The 19,629-nt window shown below is 39.8% G+C and overlaps 3 protein-coding genes across 4 annotated transcripts in view; 2 read left to right on the top strand and 1 right to left on the bottom strand.

Moving 5' to 3' along the window:
* Window positions 1-2,082, top strand: part of LOC107835611 (catenin alpha-like) — a 6,050-nt gene extending 3,968 nt beyond the window's left edge. Inside the window, exons 3-4 of the mRNA XM_016668554.1 lie at window positions 989-1,961; window positions 2,051-2,082. Of these exons, the coding sequence (XP_016524040.1) occupies window positions 989-1,961; window positions 2,051-2,082 (1,005 nt within the window). The remainder of the gene's footprint in view (window positions 1-988; window positions 1,962-2,050) is intronic.
* Window positions 1,938-8,842, top strand: LOC107835605 (uncharacterized). Its single transcript, XM_016668498.1, has 5 exons — window positions 1,938-4,252; window positions 4,338-4,517; window positions 4,593-4,765; window positions 5,670-5,787; window positions 6,597-8,842. Exons 1-5 carry the CDS (start codon window positions 2,087-2,089, stop codon window positions 6,795-6,797), a joined length of 2,838 nt encoding a protein of 945 aa, XP_016523984.1. The 5' UTR covers window positions 1,938-2,086; the 3' UTR covers window positions 6,798-8,842.
* Window positions 8,843-9,273: 431 nt separating this feature from the next.
* On the bottom strand, window positions 9,274-18,943 carry zc3h6 (zinc finger CCCH-type containing 6). 2 transcript variants are annotated; one of them, XM_007546226.2, is made up of 12 exons: window positions 18,645-18,943; window positions 16,136-16,349; window positions 15,204-15,326; window positions 14,883-15,117; window positions 14,625-14,767; window positions 14,400-14,528; window positions 14,204-14,318; window positions 13,502-13,611; window positions 12,915-13,147; window positions 11,945-12,303; window positions 11,677-11,859; window positions 9,274-10,892 (listed from the first exon to the last, which is right to left on the bottom strand). In XM_007546226.2, exons 1-12 carry the CDS (start codon window positions 18,692-18,694, stop codon window positions 9,370-9,372), a joined length of 3,417 nt encoding a protein of 1,138 aa, XP_007546288.1. In that variant the 5' UTR covers window positions 18,695-18,943; the 3' UTR covers window positions 9,274-9,369. The 2 variants fall into 2 exon arrangements, with proteins under 2 accessions (XP_007546288.1, XP_007546287.1); XM_007546225.2 differs by having other exon boundaries at window positions 18,402-18,943.
* Between the last annotated feature and the right edge of the window lie 686 nt (window positions 18,944-19,629).

Genomic DNA, 19,629 nt, shown 5'->3' on the forward strand with positions numbered 1-19,629 from the left:
GAGGGGGGCCAATATGCTGAAGTGGCCCTCGGTGAAATTGAGTTTGACACCCCTGCCCTATAGCATGAAAGAGCTCTGGTCAGATGAGATCAGGCTGACAAGTTATGTGTGACAGAAAGCTGATGGTTCACATCACTGAATTCATCATTCCCACTATACAACTTTGTAGTGGCAGGACTACAAAGTGCTTTGGGGATGCATATCTTTAACATGGATGGGCAATCTGGTTAGAGTCAATTAAAAATTTGAGGTTACAGAGCTGCAAAGGATTTGACATTCATCTGTCAGCATTTCAATTACCCTGTCAAATGTCCCAGCCAGTCAAACTCCAGACCTAAATCCAAACAAGAATCTAGCAGGACTTGAAAATGAACTTCAAATACTCACTTAGGAGATTTTTTAAAGTCTGATTTTTGTTTGTGAGAAGTTTTGAAAACCACTCATCTGCACATTGCAAAGGTTGCATAAAATCCTAATAAAATGCACTGAAGGTGTTCACTATAACTAAGGCTTTGCATGCAACTTTTTTCTTGATCTTCAAAACAGTGAATTAAATAAATGTATGCATATGACCTGAACATAAAAAAAATAGAAATCTTAATTTATGTGCTTATTGCGCACATTTGATTTCACCTAGATAATTCAGTACAGAAACTCTTCAAAGGGGACGATACTTTGGAACATATTTGAATTCTCTCTCATAACTTGAGAGATCTTCTTGCTCCAACTGCTTCTATAAATTGAGATGTAATGACTCTTCTGAATCACATTGTACTGTTTTATACCAGAAAGCAGTCTCATCTCTTCCATCACTAAGCAAAAGTTACCTTCTTTTTGTGACTCTTTCTATGCCCAGACATTTCAATAAATGAAAAAAAGAGTAAATAAAATGGACTTTGTTGTTCATGACTTTGATTGTTTTGGATTATGCATCAAATTTCTGTTAAAATATGTTGCTTGTGGCTGACAGTGATCTGTCTGCTTGTAGGTCCTTTTGGTGGCTGACAGTGCGGTTGTGAGGAAAGTTCTGGCTGCAGCTGATCGGGTTCTAGAGTCCCTCTCTAAGCTCGGCTCCTCTTTGGATATTAAATCTCTCCTCAGGTCCTTTAAAGACTTTTCTGAATCTTTGCTCAACCTTAATGACCTCACGGTGGACAGGGCCAACTCCTTACTGGATCCCAGACAAACAAAGCAGCTTCTTGACTCCTTAGAAACACTGAGGAGGTGCATCTCCATGCTCCACACAGCAATGTGCACCATCATCAAACACCCTACAAGTGACCAGGCCCAAGCTGCCAAGAGGTTCATTCTAGACAAAATCCAAACCACGGTCAGCGACATCAGTGTAACTCTCAGGAGCGACGGCCACAATGGACCACTGGGTCCCTACGGGTTCTACACTGGGAGGCATCACAGCCTGTTGCACCTACTTGATAATTGCTCTAGTGCACTGATTCAGGACAGTGACTTTGACAGCATGGTGAGAGACATTGTCTTCCATGCCATGGTTGTAGCCAATTGTTCACGAAGAGAGTCGCAACAAAGAATAGTGAGCCACTGCCGTCACATTCTGCACTTCTGGTCTGACATAAAACGGATCTTAAAATCCTCAGAAGAAAGTGATGACACTGAACTGAGATCTAATAAGACATGCCTTTTGTTAATCCAACAAATACAAATACTGAATAAAGTACTAAAAACGGCAGTTCTTCATCAAGTCTTGGAAACGTTTCTGGCTGCCCCTTGCACAGCCAATGATCTTTTAGGCACAGTAAGACGGCTCTTGGACACCGAAGCTACAGAAACCATGGATCTGACGTTTCTCCAGCCAGCAGTTGAGGATTTCATATCATCCACTGATTGCATAATCCAAGTAGCAACCTTTGTCTCAGCTGTTGCTGAAGATGCAAAGAGCGTGGAGAGTGTGGAGAACTCACAGGCGTGCCTTGTAAGACTAAGAGGTCAGATTGCCCTTCTTTCCCTGGAGCTGGGGGATAATTCATGGCAAACCCTTCCAAAGCTTCATGATGTGTGCCTGAAATGGGAGGAGGAGACGAGTCAGCTACAGGATACTCTAAGTGATGTGATGGACTTAAGAGAATTCACAAGTCTTGTGGTCGATGAAATGGTCAAGGAGCGTCATGGATGTGATGAAGCATACAGGGAACAGAGCTATAAGGTATTTGATAAACATGCTAAAAACCTAATTTTCTACATGAAGCTGGTGATTCAGTCAGTGAGACGGCATCTGGACAGAAGCGATAACCCAATATACAGGAACGGCCTGCTGGTCCTCGTCAAACAGGCTCAGTCCTCTCAAACCAAAGTGGGTGAGTCGGTCAGACACATGCTCCACTTTGCCTCCACTCTGAATGTGGAGATGTATGCCACATTTACAAACAATGTTTCAGCAGCGATTCAGCATTTTAAGGTGCTGAGAGAAGGACTGGATGGACACAAGCACCCACATCTCCTCAGCCCGCTGCGAGAGGCGGCACGCAGGCCAGAAGTCTCACAGTCCTATTCACAATTACAGGATATTCATGGGACGAGCCTGGATCATGTGGCAAGAGACTCTCCTCTTTCTGAAGTGGTGCAAATGGATTCTCTCACAAAACACGATGAACCCTCAGATACGGAAACTGTAGAAGCAGAAGCAGCTCATAAATATGACAGCAAGGATTTAAAGAAGACAGCTGTCTACAATGAACCTAAACTGATCCACGTTGACCTTTTACCCCTTCTGTATGAAGTTTTGACTGTGACTAAAGGGAAAGACGTGTCCACCCTCAACCAGGTCTGCACTGGAGTTCTTGAGCTGTCAAACTGCTATGTCCAGGCCGCAAAGGATGGCTCAGCGATTGTCAACACCATTGAGTCACAGACGCTGGAAAGCTTTAGATCAGAATTGGTGTCGCTGACGCCACTGCTGGTCCAGACAGCACAAGAGATGGCAATGAGTTCATCAATGAGCACTGAGACTCTCCGCAAACACAGCGTGCAGTTCTCTGACCTCATTAGCAACATCCGAAAGGTTTTACTTCCTGTAGCTGGAACATGGTATCATGTTGCATGTGATGAACTGCAAAGAAACCTGCAAACCACCACATCCAGTGCTACACAGAATCTAAATGAAGTGGTGAGTTTATGCACGCATGTGGTCCAGTTTCTGACATCATCTGATTTGAAATCCGCTGATTCTCACGAAACATTCAGCATTTTGAACAACAAGCTGAGCAAAACCCAGAACAATACAAAGTTTCTCATAAAGCTTTCCTCTTTACCTGAAAGACAGGTGGATAATCGTGAGGGCCTCTGTCTCCTTTGGGGTCTCTCCGTTCAGATTTTGCTGAATTCCTTGGATAAGATTTTAGGCACATCGGCTACAATAAATCAGCTGAACCCTCAGAAGCGACTGTCGGCTCTGTCAGAGAACTCCTTAAGGATCCAAGAGGCTACAAGACTCACTAGTCTGAACTGCAAAAGTGCTTACAAGTCAAAACATCTGACGATCTGCCAGAATGAGCTAAAAACACTCACTGATGCTTATCTTGAAGCCTTAGAAGAACTTGACGTAATCCCAAATCTGACCCAACTTGCAAAATCAGAATTCCTGCAGAGACGACTCTTTGTTGAAATTAGAATGCTTTCTAATCAGCTAGGCAAAGAGAACAGAAACTTTGTCTCTGCTTTTCAAAGCATTGTTGACATTACTCATTCTGCATCTGAACATTCAGAAGAAGCAGAACAAGAATTTGAAAAGGCCGCAGAGAAACTTGTTGAAAACGTTCAATTAGCAGCCAGAAGAGCGGAGGATTGCTTGAACTACATCCGTGACCCACGGGCCCGTTCTAACCTGAGGTCCATCAACGATCACCTGTGCTTTCAGATCTCAGATATAATCAGCAGGGCGAGGCTCATCGTAGAAACTCATTATCTCTGTGACACCCTCAGTTTAGATGTGCAGATCCAGTGCTGGTCAGCAAAAGCTCATTATCTCGTGGCAGAGATTATGAAGCAAGACGGTATTCAACAAGAAGTTAAGGAGAACATCAAAGCTGGTTTACAGGGAAAGTCATACGAGGATTTCAACAAAGAGTTGGCAATGACGCCATCTAGAGTCAAAGATGTGGAATACCCTGACAAAATGCCACCACTGCAGAGAGGCAATGCAGAAACAGTAGATGCAGCAGAAACTAATGTTGTCCTCGCAGCTGCTGTGAAGCATGAACCCAAAGATGAGAAAAAAGACGTAAGAATTTCAATATTGGCATGAATTAAGAGTTTAAAAATTATTTAGTGTCACAATAAAATCTGAATCTGGTGTTTCTTTACAGTTTGGGGCCACCTCTACCGCATACAGGGAAGAGTTTCCTCTGAGTTACACTTCAGTTTTTCTGAAGCAACAAAGTGACAGCTGGGATCCAAAGGACAACAAAATAGTCCAGGTGACGAGAAAGATGGCCGACACAATCAGTTACATGACACAGTACTTAAAGAAGAAAGGCCCAATACTGGTAATGACCAACAGAAGTTACTTCTTTCATCAGAATTTCAGGCATCACTAACCCATTTATTTTATTTTTTTGCAGAACAAAGATGCGTTTGTCAATGCAGCCAAAGAGGTGATCTCAAACTGTCAGACAGTAACTCAGTTTATTAGCATTATCGCCAACCACAGCCTGGACAAACACTGCACAGTTGAACTGTCCCTCATCATTGAGCAGATTCTGACCATCACTAATCAGCTTAGCATCATTTCCAGGTTAGGGATCTTTAAGCATAGGGTGCCGTACTTGTTGGCATACAGAGTTCTTCTGTTTTTGCTTCTGTTTATACTTCACTTCATCAAACAAATTTTATTATCAGACTGGGGTAAATTGATTAAATTATAACAGTTTTTGAAGTATTTCATTTTTTAAGGGGATAAAGCTACCCAAGTCAACATGGCATTTTGTGAAAAAAGTATTTGCTCGCCAACCACAAAACTTGGCATCAAGTGAGACTTTTAAGTCACTGTTGACTTAAAAATGGTGGAATTGGCGTTCCACCATTTGGGAGGGTTTTCAGACATGAACAACTTGTTTAAGGGTTTGTCACAGCATCTCAAATACATTTAGGACCAAACTCTGATAAGCCTTTCCAAAACCTTAATTAATTAATTTATTTATTTTTTGCCCATTAATAGTTGGATTCAGTGGTGTGCTTTCAACAATTGTTCTGTCAATAAACCCAAGTGACCTCACGTCACTTGGGTTAATTTAGATTTTGAGATATTTTAGTCTACTTCGTGTTGACAAACAGGTTCTGTTTAAGTTATTTCTTAATCCTACTGATGAGGCAGTAATCTGGCCTGCAGCCAGTGAAACTAGTCTTGACCAAAAGTGTGGTTAATCACAGTTAGTTTATGTTTTAACAAGGGGGGATATTATATTTTCACACAGGGGCATGGTGACTGGGATGTAGTTTATTACCCTGAATAAATAAACATCATATGAAAGCTGCATTTTGTACTTACTCAATTATACCAAACATTTAGTTTTCATAACAACAACAAAAAAAAAAAAAGCAAAAGCAGACTAAATCTGTCTGGGAGACAAATAAAACAAACTAGATTACACAATAAATGCCACTGTCAACGTATTTACTGAGTTTATTTTTTTACACAGTGTGAACGCTGTAACGCCTGGCTGCAAATCGTCTGATGAGATTCTGGTGAAGAACGCACAAAACCTTCTTCAGACTGTTCTGAGAGGGGTTCACGCTGCAGAAACAGCCTGCATCACGGTCAATATAACGCCACACATTGACACAGTCACACTGTGATATGTGATATTGCTCAGGTCTTTTAGGAAACCAAATAATCAGATGTTATAAAATTAAGCTATTAAAACGTGAACATACATAATTCCCATCATATTTCTTGTAACGAATTGTCCCTCAGATTTGTTTTTTTTTTCCTACACAAAATTATCTTCAAATATTTTCCTAGATTGTCTGTGCATCCTTAAGCCAACTGCAGATGAGCAGCAGTGTACTTTTTTTTTTAAAAAAGCAGTTGATTTGTTGTTGCTGCTGTTTATAGATTTTTTCTTTCTGCTTCGCCATTTTTTTTTTGTTTCAACTCTTTACCACTCACTGGACTACTAACTTAAATATTTTTCCCCTCATTATATTTGTATATGTGTTCAGTTATGTTTAACATATTCAGTCATGTTGACATTGCAAATAAAATGCAGCAATAAGTGCTTTACAGAAGACAAGAAAAATACAGTTAAAAACAAAGTTAAAAAAAAAAAAAAACACTACCACTTGTCTGTACAGTTTCCCCATAACTGTCTGTAAGGGGAAACAACAAAATTAATGTAAGTTTAAAACAAAAGAACATCCAGATATATTATAACTAATAAATTCCAACAATAAGAAAATGAATAAGTAACTAAAATTTTATTGATATGAATCTTAATTTACTTGATTATGATTCCATTGTAAACTTTTCATCACTGCTTTTAGATGCATTTATTACATGATGTGTTTTTGGGGGGTTTTTTTGTTCTCGGCCTCTGAGTTTTTTTTTTTTTTTTCCATCATTCCAGGGTTTGAAGCAGCCGGAGCCCAACTCCGACGGTGCAGAAGCAACAGCCTTGTGCTTCCAGTGGAAGAAAAAGTTGGAAATCTATCGAGCCCAGCAGACGACTAACCCAGAAACGGATGATCTTGGTTTAAGAAAAACATCATCACAGGCTTTAGCTCCCAGTCTCGCCCCCCAGGTTAATGCAAGAACTACCTTCAAGTAAACAGCTCTGTACATTCAAAACAACTAGATGTAATGTGGTCAAATCAGGCTTATAATCTTTGAACAAAAACAATTAGAAGATGAACTCTTTTCTTTCCCGTCAAACGATCTTGAAATTTAAAGAAGCAATGAAATTCTTGGAATCTCAGATACAGCTTCCAAGAGTAATTTAGGATCGTCTAAAAATGACAAGAATAACAATTATATTTACAATGTATTATTAAAGAAGAAGGCCAATGAAAGTGTCACATATTAAAATTGAACTAATATGTCAAACTATCTGTAGGACAGGAACTGACATAAAAGCTACAATGTGACTTTGTTTCACTTCTTTATTCAATATATTCATAATAAAACCACTTAAACGATGAACATGTGTAGTTAAAACCGAAAAGCTGGTGTCACCATACGAAGAGGAATAGAAATCTGTTTATACATGAAGCACTCAGTAAAACACACTGTACACATAATATAAAATGCACATTTATAATGAAAAATATCAGAAAATAACAAAAGAGAACATTAAATTTTTTAGGAAAACAAAAAGCAGCACACATTACTGAGAAAAGCTGCCGCTACTGAAATGCCTCATTCTATAACAATCTCGCTTTATGAATACAGGCTGAAATACAGTGCTCTACAAACGCCAAACAGAGATAGAAACTGCAATAAGGGCCACATTTATTACATATATACATTTACTTGTAATGCCTTTCTGATAATATTTCTGTACAGAAAATACATGGAAAAATGTTTTCATCCATTTTTCATTTTGTTTATCATTTTTAGGACATAAAATAAACATTTACCTGCTACCTCCAAGCTGGTCAGTGTTTTCCTTTTGTAAAATGGCACATGTACAGTGGATTTAAGAGTGAGTGTAATCCATAAAATGATACACATTTTGCCACCTTATAACCACTGGCATTACAGACCAACACAAGTAGTGTATAACTCTAAAAGTGACAGAGAAATGAAACACCATTTAGCAAAAATAAAATTCAGAAGCGTGGGGCGTGTATTTGTATTCAGCCCCTTTGCTTGATTAATCCAAATATTAATCAGATAATCCAACATGTAAAAGCTCAGAAAGGACTGAGCTTTTACATGTTGATGTTAGAAGTATGTTGTTTTAGCTGCAGAGTAATCCTTTGCTCCAATTTACTGATTATCAGAATAATCGATTACCAAAATTATTGCTAGTAGTAGCACTAAAAGCAACGATGGGAAGGTTTATGTCATGTGTTAAAATGGCCCAGTCAAAGTTCAAAGCAAATTAATGACAACATACAGTCTTCACTCAGTTCAACACAGTCTGAACTGCTTTACAGTGAAGAATGGGCAACATTCTCAGTCTCCAGATGTACAAAAATGTTAGTCATACACCAAACGACTGGAAATTAGTTCCTGGCTCTTGGTGCTGAATACAAACACACACCATTCCAACTTTTAGAACAATCTAAAATCCCAATATTAAGTTTGTAACGTGACAAAATGCGTAAAAGATACAAATGCATTTGCAAGGCCCTGCGAGTCAAATTGAGTTCCCAATGCCTGATATAAACAGCAAAAAGAAGAAACTATAGCAAGCTCAGCTAAAATGACGCAGTGCAAACATTTCAGCAAAACGCATCAACTGTACAGAAATTTTAAAAAGTGTAGCAGCCTGGAAATAAATCTGAAATGCAATCTTATGATGCATGTGACGAAAGGACTCTTGGTTTTCTAAAGAGGTCAAGTCATTGACAAATTAAAAGCTAACCTCTGGTTCTGGTAAAAAATGTAAATATAAAAGTAAGGACACATAATTAGCTCTCAGTGGAAAGGAATAAATACTGTCATAGTAGTGAGTATACTCAAAATAGTCTGCATGAATAGAATCAAAAACATAACACCTCAACTTTTCCCACACTCCTGTTTTTATGTGAAGCTGTGATAATCTGTACATGATTATTTACAGAAATAAATAGAGCTGTGTATTGCTAAATAAAGATAAGTGATAATGTTTTACAAAACTTAAAGCTGCAGTATGCAATTTTTATAAAATACATATTTTTACATATTTGTCGAAACTGTCACTATGTCATGACAGTATGTCATATAATTTATGAAAAAAAAATCTAGCTACTCTGCCATCTCCAGGTACCCGCAGTGCCAACTAGAAACAACCAATCAGAGCCAGAAGGAGGGTGTTAGTGCTGTCAATCACCCTCAGTGTGGTGCTGCTCATCCTCCTCCTCTCAGGCTTGTTACCATAACCATTGATGATGGCGGATAAATGGTTTTCCTGTAACAGTAAGTTGTCCGTCAGTACCACATTGAGCAGCAAGTACATGAAAATGATTGACGGCACTAAGACCCTCCTCCTGGCTCTGATTGGTTGTTTTTGGTCAAAGCGGTTCATTTCTTCAGACAGCTCGGTAAGAAGGTGGAGGAGATTGATCTTTTCACAGATTATCTGTCTCAAACTGTCATGACATGGTGACAGTTTTAACAAATATGTAAAAGACCATTTTTATAATAGTTACATCCTGCAGCTTTACTTGTTGCTTTAAATATCCACGCCTAAGAATCTACTGACAGAAAGGAGAAGCAGTGGGATCAAAAGTCTTGAACACGTCTTTCAGTGTCCTGTCGTCCGTCTCATCTGAATCTTTCTCCTCTGCTTCTTCTTCCATAACTTCTTCCTCTTCCTTGTCCTTGTCCTCCTCCGTTTTCCCCTCCTGGTCCTTGCTGACCTCTGTCTCTTCCTGCGGTCCTGCAGTCCCCTGTCCTCCTTGTTTAGCCTGCCTGGGGTCGGCGTACTGCGGCCGGATCAGCCCAGCCAGCGTTGGTATGGGGAGGTTATGAACCGCGGGGGGTTTGACTGGTGAGGCAGGCGGAGCTCCGTTGGAGGAAGTAGCAGGAGGAATCTGTTGGGAGGCGACCTCTGTGCTTTTTACCTCCTCAGACGAGCCACTTCGCTGGGTTGGCGAGAGAGATGGTGCCAGAGAGTTCTCCGTTTTCGATGACTGTTTCAGAATCCCTGGTTTTTTAGGAGGATCGAGCGGCTCCCTTCGAGTCGGGTCGGTTTGAGAGCGGGGGTCATACAAGCTGATGCCCCCGAGGATCGTGGTGGGACTCTCCAGCCCTCCGTCGGATGAAGCCAACCGGGGGGCATACGGCGGCAGTTTCTCAGGGTCCGGCTTGCCTTGAGCAGCTGGGGGAGACGAGTTGGCGCCGGCCTTCTGGAGCCTGGGGTCCACCAGTCCTCCCGCTGAGGGGGATTCCTTCTGACCGAGCACCTTGGAGTCCAGACTCCCTCTCCGCTTGAGTCTGGGGTCCAGAGATTTCTGTTGCCGCGGATCTACAGGCCTCTCTGTGGAGGATCGAGTCTCCAGGGATCCGCCGGGGATCCGGCCCAAACGTTCCTTTAAACGGGCGGCTGCTAGTCTGGGGTCGGACGGCGGCGGGCTGGAGACTATCGAATGGTCGGGCTGGTTGGTTCTGTTCATCTGAGCATCGGCGATCAGCGGGGGGAGGGGCAGGTTGATGGAGTGCTCCTGTTTGGGGACAAGTGAAGGGATGAGGTCCTCCGGCGCCCACACCACAGTCTGAGCAAAGGCGGGGCGCTGGAGCAGGATGTCGACCCGAATGTGACTGAACTGCTTTAGCTGACAGCGAGGGTCCCGCAGCACCATGCCAGGGCTGGCCTCCAGAGGGATCAGAACCGCTCTGTCCTTCAGTTCCCGCTCTCCTTCCTCATCCTCCTCTCCTGTTGGAGCCTTTTGAGGAGCAGGATGACTCTGCTGGCGGCCAACATCGCCGGGTCTCGTCTTCCTGGGGTCTCTGGGGAGTCTTGGATCCGCTGCTCCGTCCAGCTCCTTACTGTGATCCTGGAGTCGCTGTCTAGGGTCGGTCTTGACCCTGGGGTCGCTGGGTGGGGCTCGTTCCTTCATGAGCCTGGGGTCGCCCAGAGCTGGGGTTGCCGACGCAGGATGGAGGGGTTTGGACTGACTCTGCTGCACCTCATTCTGCTTCTTCAGAGATTTCAGGATGGAGGAGACACAAGAGGCCCCATCCTCATCATCGCTTGAGTACCAGTTTGTTGTTTCATCTACAGAAAAATATGTTATAAACAAAAAAGCTGCCATTTTACATTCCATCACAATATAATCACTGTTTTTGTTCATTCATTTTATAATATTGTAAGGAACGGACAAGCAAAAACTAGCACTTAAATATGAAGCGGAAAGAAATTTTATACTTGGTTGTATTTTTTTGTATTAATAAATTCATAAAAATTAAGTGAAAATTAAGTGAAAATTAATTTCAGTCTCATTTCTTTGATACTTTTAAGTAGGGCTGCAACTATCAGTTATTTTAGTACTTCAGTTATCAATTATTCTAATGATTTAAAAAACTGGCAAATTCTGCAGATTATTCCATTTAACCACTTCAGCCTATTTTGTACAATATTAAAAAAACATTTAAAAAATCACAAATGATCAAATGTTCTACAATGGAATAGTGTATTATTGTACTTTGGGTAATAAAATGTTTATTTTCTTATTTTAAAAAACAAAATTATTATTTGATTATTTGCGTTTTTAACGTATTGCAATTATTGTGTAAAAAAGACTTACAGTCAGGCTTACGTGTTAATCTGTCCCATTAAATCCTAGTTAATTGGTGCCAAGTCTGAGGCTATAACATGACACAATGTAGAAAACATTGAAGGGGCATGAGTACTTAATTGTCAAGACACTTTAATTGTCACCATGGCCAGTTTTAATGTACTGCATTTTTCTTTAGCTTTAAGTCAGAATGGAAGATCATTTAATTTGATGTTATTTACTGTCAGTAAATCCTCCAGTCAGCAAATAAACACATCCGCTCACCTCTGTTGTCGTTCTTATCAGGTTGTCCATCTGCTCTGTGTGGCTCTTTGCTCTGGGCTTCCTGCTGCTGCTGGGTCAGGTGTAACAAGATGGCCTTCTGCACCGCTGGTGGCAAAGACTGCAGCTGTGACTCTGCACCCATCAGCTGCTGAAGGTTCTGTATGAAGGCCTGACCAGGTTCCACTACATTGTTGAAAACAGTATGTATATTTAGTAACAAATGAAGGGAAATAAACTGATTTAATTGCTGTTATAAATTATTACTGACCTTCCTGCTGACCGACGGCTTGGTTTTGAAAGAAGCTGCTTAATAAATCCACTGGGTTCTGACCAAACGACGAGAAGGATAACATGTTCTGTAGCATCTGTATGTCTGGTGGGAACGGAGGCTTCTGCATATTCATCTGCTGGTTTATACTGGCTCCATGAAACGGTGGGGGCTGGCCAGAGAGGGGCGGTGGTTGCATTGGAAATCCGTGAGGGGGAAGCTTTCCTGGGGGACTCTGAGGCATCGTTGGCCCCGTGGGGAGACCTATAGGAACAGCTGATTCAGCTGCTGGTACCGGAGCCGCAGCCGCAGCAGTGTCCTCGGACCCATCCGCCTGATTCTGGGAGAAGTTGGAGCCGCTGAAAGACAATGATGATTTTTACAGTGACAAAATGTTGTAGCTTAAAAATATTATTCAAAATTTCCATTTTTTGGAAAGTGACCCATTTCAAAAATTTTCTGAATATTACGTCACAAATCAGCAAGCTCTACCCCTGACCTAGTAACCTCAGCAAAGCCCAACCCATCACCTAGCAACCCCGGTGGAGCTCCGCCCATCACCTAGCAACCTGAGCTGAGTTCCAGCATGTTTGGTCAACTGGTTTTACTGCTGTTTGTGTTGTACAATGGCTGCTGGAAAAGACTTGTCAACCAGAAACCACCTGCTGCTTTCTTGCTGGTTGTGCAGGAGGTTCTACTTTTACTTTTCAAAGATGTACGGTTGTATAATTGTGTAAAGGAGTGTAGACATTGAGTTGGGGGGCGTGGCCAGCAGCAGCTTATTTGGATGTAAAGTGACAAGATGCCCCCAAAACTTCTCATTCTTAAAGAAGCTCAAAATAGGCAGAACTGACCAGACTAAAATCTCAATATTTAGGGAAAATGAATCCCACAGGCCTATCTTAACCTGTTCAAGGAAGCATAAAAGGTCACCTTTTATATCACTTTGATTTAAGAAAATTTTGGTTACCTCAAAGCAATTTTTTGTGCCAAGTCCACAGTGGGATGAACCTTGATTTCAAACAGAGAGGGAATCTTCTTTCCACCCTGACCAGATGCCCCATCTGTTGGACTGCTCTGACCCGGGGTGGGCAGCAACCCCACTCCAGGAGGGGGCTTTGGTAGTGGGGCGATACCCTGCTTTCTCAGATCTTCCAGTTCCAACTCATCCTCCCGGGCGTTCTCCTCTTCCGTGTTAATTATCTGTCACATGAATCAGAGAGAGGAAACGTTAAAATCTAAGACTAGCAGCGTGGAGAATGAGCTCCTAAAGCAGGAGTGTCCAAAGTTTTGGTCACATGGAAAAGAATTATTGGCCAAAATAAAATGGAATATAAAATTGTAGATATAAAACTTGAAAATGATTTTGCACATCTTCTGTATTTAAAGAAAGGCATCTAGTTTTTTCAGAGAATTTAGTAAAAGTCACTAGATAGAAACTGTTCAACCTTTTATAAAAGCTTGGTTATAAAAAGTCGAATACTTTGTGTTGTAGCTAACATTTTCCATTTTCCTGGGCCGTACTTTGGACACCGCTAGTACAAGATTAAAGATTACCTTATCAAGCAGCTCTTTTGTGACATCATTCAAAGCATCATGGGAAAATTTGCAGTTCTCCCCTTGATAACATTTGGCTCCTGTGTGAAAGAACTTGCAGGGGTATTCATGTGCAAACAAAGGTTAAGAAACCTAATCAAGATGTTAGTTTCAGTGTGTAAAAAAGAAAACATTTTCACACTATAAACTTTCTAGTTTTGTTGCAATATTACCCGTAAACTTCAATAAATATTATTGGTGCAATACTGGCATCTTATTGTGACTGGGAAAATAAATACAAATAATTATTCAATTTAAATTCAAAAGAACAGTAAAACATTTATTCCTGAAGGGGAATTAAGTAAAATAGATTAAATAAGAAAAATGATTTCCTGAATAGTTTTACAAACATTTGGTAAAGATTCCCCTAAATTCAGTGCAGTGCAATCAATTGCAAAAAGTCACCTAATTATCAAATAGAGTCTACCTTTGTGTAATTTAATATTAATACAGATTCTTTTTGAGGCCGTGTTAGAGATGATTAGAGAAAAAAAAACAGCACCAAAAACCACAGTAAACAAATAAGGATTAAAATTACAAAGCAGTTTAAAGTATAGTTAGTTTGTAGTTATAATGTGGCGAAATGCAAGAAAAGTCAAGCGGTATGAATACTTTTCCAGACTCTGCACATAAACACAAATAAGAACATTCAGTGAAGGATATTGTGCATGTAAATGCAGTGATCTCCTTTGCTGCAGTATCCTTGCAGGTAAAACTTACAGAGTTCCTTTTTCTTATCAGGCACAACCAGCTCATGTTCAAATTTGCACTGTTCCCCCTGTGCAAACACAAAAGACAATGTTTAAGTATCACCAGTGATCACTGTGGGAAGAAGCTGGACATCCAGGCGTCTCCTTACCTTGATGCAGCGACCCTCAAGGAAGTACTTGCAGATGTATCTACCGTTGTGCTCAACCGTATGCTGACTGATGAACTCCTTGCTCATGATTGGTCGCTTCTTCTGAAAGCCAGAGGAGATTTTTCCCTCCTGCAGCACAAAATAAATGAAAATCAAGCCTCATTTCTATAAGAGATATAGAAATGAAAACTCACACAAAATTGAATGAGTTTATTCGGTACTTACTGGTCCCATGTCTTCCATTCCCTGGTCTCCTCCCCGGCCACGCCCGCGCCCTCCCCACGGTTTGCCCTTCAGTTTCTTGTTTTTCAGGAGCATCCCTCGCCCTCTTCCTGGTCCGCTCCCTCTGCCCCTTCCTCTCTGTCCGACTGAAAATATAATAAATATGTCTCTCAATATTTAGCTGAAAAACCTCAGTAATCTTCAGTAAATGCTGATAAACTTCTGAAGGAAAACATGTTCATATTTTAAACCAGATCGTACACTGCTGTTGCTTCATCCCTCTCAAGCTTCCTCTGCTCATCTGATCCTTTGAGTAGCGTCCCTTCCCTTGACTCCCATCTTTAGACTGCTGGTACTCCGACATGTCGTCTTCATAATCCTCCTCTTCCTCATCGTAGTCATACTTATCATCGCTGTAATCGTCGCTGTATTTATCAAAATCGCTGCTCTTTTGCGGGGATGACTTCTTTGAGTTACCATGGAGTCCCTTTGAATGCTGTTGGTTGAAACAAACAGAGCAATATCTTCTTTTAATTCTCAAACAGCTACTAGTGAGGCAGGTAGAAGTGGTGATAAACCCACTTGAGAGGGCTGGTTGTCAGAGTCGCGGCTGTAGCCTTGGCCCTTCCTGCTTTTGGGCCTTTCTGATCGGTCGTAGTCCGAGTCGTAGCTGTCGGAGCTAGAGCTGCTGGAGGGGGAATGATGCTGAGGAGAAAAGGACAAAAGAAAACCGGATTCTGAATTAACCAACTAATGCAAAAATATTCAGTTGCAGCAGAGCTGTGCCTGTTTTTGATTTAGAGGATTAGAGAAGATAAACTACAACGAGTTCTAGATATAGAAATATGATCTTATCTCTCACTGCTGACTGCCAACTGTCAGGCAACGCTGAAAAAACTAAATCTTACCAAGAATTTTGTTTAGTTTCTAGTGCAAATGTCTTAATACACTTGCAATACGATAAAACTAACTTTAAAGTTACTTTTCAGCAAAACACAGGAAATTGTTTTAAATCAATAATTCCTGAATATTAATGAAAATACTAGACTAGGTACACCAACAGATTTCTGACAAGACATTTCGGTCATATTATAAATGAAAGAATTGCCAGTGCATTTAGTACTTTTTAATCAATATTCAAGAAGTATTCACTTAAAACAAGCTCCTATATCTTAAAAGTTACTTGTAAGTTATGTTTGTCTTATTCATAGTGTACTAAGATATTTGAACTATAAACTAGAGCAAAAATAGTAAGATTTTGTGTTTCTGCAGTGAAACAGTCACAGATACCCTTCACAAGCAAGTCACAAAAGCTGTCAGTTAAAGATGCTTTTTGTTCACATAGAGTTATATTGGGGTATAAAAATGTAAAGTTTAGTGGAATGAAAAGTTGTGGCAGAGAAATGTGTACAAGCAACAGCATATCTGCGGCTTCTGGGGGGTTGAACGAACTATTACAGAAATAATTGACCTTTTTGACGATATTTATTGAGATGTGATTTTTCTCAACTTACTCTTTGCCTTTCACGTTTCCTCCTTTTGGACTTCCTTTTCTCTCTGGTCTTTTTGTATCTTTTCCTTGCGTGTCTTCGTGCCTTTTCCTCTTTCTCTTTGTTTTTCTCTTTTTCTTTCTCGTTGTCATCCTTTACTTCAGCAGCCTCTTTGTTCTCCTCCTCAATCTCAATTCCCTCATCGTCTATTTCTCCATCTTCCAGTTCACCATCCTCCCTAAGAGGAAGGAAAATGTTACATTAATGCAAAGCTCAATATCATTTTAAATAGAAATATCTATATTTTTTCCAAGTCGTAAGTATAGCCAGCCTCTCAAACACCCTAAATGTTTTGGGCTTTTTGACAAATTTGGCAGAACAATAATTTAATATTTTAACAAATACGATTAAATATACTCATCACCTTCAGCTGGACGAGCAATTATGTCAAATTTTAATTCACCTCTAAGATTGTGTGCACCAAAAACAGCACATGAATGTTTTATTTTTGTCTTCAAATGAACCCATCAGTAGCTGCTTTATTGAAGGTTGGTTAATGTTCTACAGGTTTGCAGAGGTTGACTAATTAAAAATTAAAACTGACATATTTTAATAACTAAACTTGTGAAAACCTGTGATTCACAGGAAAAAGTTACAAAAACTGCAAACTAAAAAAACATAAAAATTAACAGCAAAAGAATTGTGCATGAATATATAAAAATGTTTATTATTCTTATTATTCTTATTATTATTTGGGTACAGTTTTATATCAGTGTGGGACATATTAAATTTCCTTTCTGGTTTTAATGTATTTTCATAACATCTCATCAATTTAATAAATGTAATGCAGGCTGGAAAGGACAAAAACAGCTTGACATTAGAAAGTATTGTATGTTTAACCCAGATTTAGATAACACTTTCCTCTCAGATGACTGCAGACTAAAAAAAAACAAAAAAAAAAAACAATAAAAACTTAAACTTTTTTCAGCAAAAGGTACTAGTTTTGCTAGCTATACAGGTATTTTATGTCAATTAAAAAAATATAAAAATAATGTGTACAAGTAAAATAACTAAACTATTCAAACAAAAAAATGTGGATCTTTTAACACTTCTTTGGAAAAATTTAATAACATGTCCCAATTACAAAAAATATATATATAAATATAGTGTAATGGGCTCCTGAGTGAAAATTATAGTAAAATCCAAAATATATCCATCCTATAAGTCTGGGAAGTGAATTAAAGATGGTTCAATAAAGAAACCAGATTTTAAAACAAGTGGCAACATAACAAGGTATGTTCATCTAAGTACATTCACCCTGAAAGCCAGCTCCAAGATGCTAAAAGAAGTCTCCGATGTTTTGTTGCAGTAGAACATGGCCATCTACATGCCTTAAACTCTACCTTGTATCAGAAGGATAGTTTAACTTTATCATTAAATATATTGTTTCAAGAATAATTGTTGCCTTTCTGTATCAAATGAATGCAAAAATATTTTTGGTGTAAATACTGTGGTATTGCACTCAAGGTTATCTTGCCTTAACAATCTCATTGGGTCATGCCTGAAGCTACAGTAAATATTGACATTCTTATTTACATAATAAGCATACATCTTCATAATTTAATTATATAGCTCATTGATACTTCAGTAATTAAATAACTAGAACCTGAAATAAATCTTCTGAGTTGAGAACTTTTAGTCAAACTTAATGTCTGCAAATTACTTGCAAATTATTTTGAATCCCATTTTTGATAAGACTAAATTGGCACAAAATCACATACACCTGAAGGTAAACATTTTCTGCACATGGTTAGTTTCTCGCTCAAAGTTTTAAAAACAATTCAAAGTTTGAAAAAAAAAAACCAGTACGAGCACAAAGGCCTGGACATTGAAGAAACAAACGTCAACCTTGCATGAACCGTATTTTGACTTGTTCTACCAGGTGACCGCCAGGGGGAGTGTGTCAGCACGATGGGCGTGGTGCTTACGTCATTAGTTATTTGCATAATACCCTGCAGATGGCAACAACAGCTCTATGAATCCCAGCAGCATAACAACAGGACGATGAGGTCTGCTACCTCGCATGGAAATGATAATGAATCATCGGCACGATGATGAAAAATATAGGCCGCTTGCACAGATATGCACCAAAAAGACATGCAAAAACAAAATTTAGAGGGGGAGGAACCTTGGAAATGTCTGCAATAAACAGCAACACAAGCATGTAGACCCACAGCACTGAATCGCACAGATGAGCGTGTTAAGAATTGCATTAAGAATATTACTCGACCTTTCATCCCCTGCAAGCTCAGAGTCTGTCATGTTTTTGTCAAGAACAGGGGTTTGGGGACTGGAAACAAGGCTCACAGAAGCCATTTGGAGAGAAAGAGAAAGAAAAAATAATAATAATAATAAATAACGGATCTGCTTCTCCTTCTCCCCCGGTAACGAGAGTGAATTATAACACGGTCACTGAAAGGAGACGGTTGGTTTGTGAGAGATGCTGGAAGATTTCAGACTGGAAAAGACTCACGGTGTTACATGTCTCGACAGAGACAGTAAACAGACACTCTCCTCTTTCATTTTCAGTGGCGTTTTAACCCTGTGAGCACAGCTCGACACCCCGCTTTGCTAATGTCCCGTCGGTTGACAGCTGCCACGGTGAAAATAGAGGAGACGGAGGGAGAAACAAACAGGAATGTAAACCATGTTCGCTGGTTTCAGCATCCTCACAGGCTTTCTCAACAAGGGATATCATCACAAAATGGCTTCTGAGTTATGCTGCACATTCCTCGACAATGACTCCTCCGCCCATTTATAGTCGGGGCGATCTACCTAACATGGGAACAGCAACTCTCGTTCAGCGATTGGTTAAAAATGGCACGGGTAGAGAAATCGGCTTTTCTGATTCGCTCGTAGAAATGTCAGTTGATTTCAACATGTTCGCTGCAAAATCACCATTAGTGTTTCCATCGCAGTTGTTTATTGCTTTAGCTTTTAGTTATATGCATTTAACCCCCCCATTGAATGTGTAAAACTGCTAACGGTGTTTTTTTTTTACTCATCACCTTATCGGCAACACCGTATGTCTCCGGTTGTCCGTGGCGAAGTCAACCACAGACCGTTGGCTTTGTTGCACCGTGAAAAAGATACGTCGACGTGTCCGCCATATTGTGAGTGACAAGTTCAATGTGGAAAACCAATGCAAGCACAGTTGGAAACTGGATTTTCGAAATAAAAGAAACATTCCAGACTTCTTTCAGCTACTTTTGATGTGTTGGTTTGTATTAAATAGCAAGTGTAAATTTTGGTGTCATCACTGAGAGATAATGTCGAGAAAATAAAATAACATAATGTGATTAAAATGCACTAATACGGACATTATTTTACCCCTGAGAATGTTCCGAACAAATGTAAAACCTTTAAATCTTGTTTTTCAAATAATAATAATAATAATGATAATAATAATAATAATAATAATAATAATAATAATAATAATAATAATAATAATAATAATA

The sequence above is a fragment of the Poecilia formosa genome, unplaced genomic scaffold (assembly GCF_000485575.1).
Source record: "Poecilia formosa unplaced genomic scaffold, Poecilia_formosa-5.1.2 Scaffold15, whole genome shotgun sequence".
NCBI classification, from domain to species: domain Eukaryota; kingdom Metazoa; phylum Chordata; class Actinopteri; order Cyprinodontiformes; family Poeciliidae; genus Poecilia; species Poecilia formosa.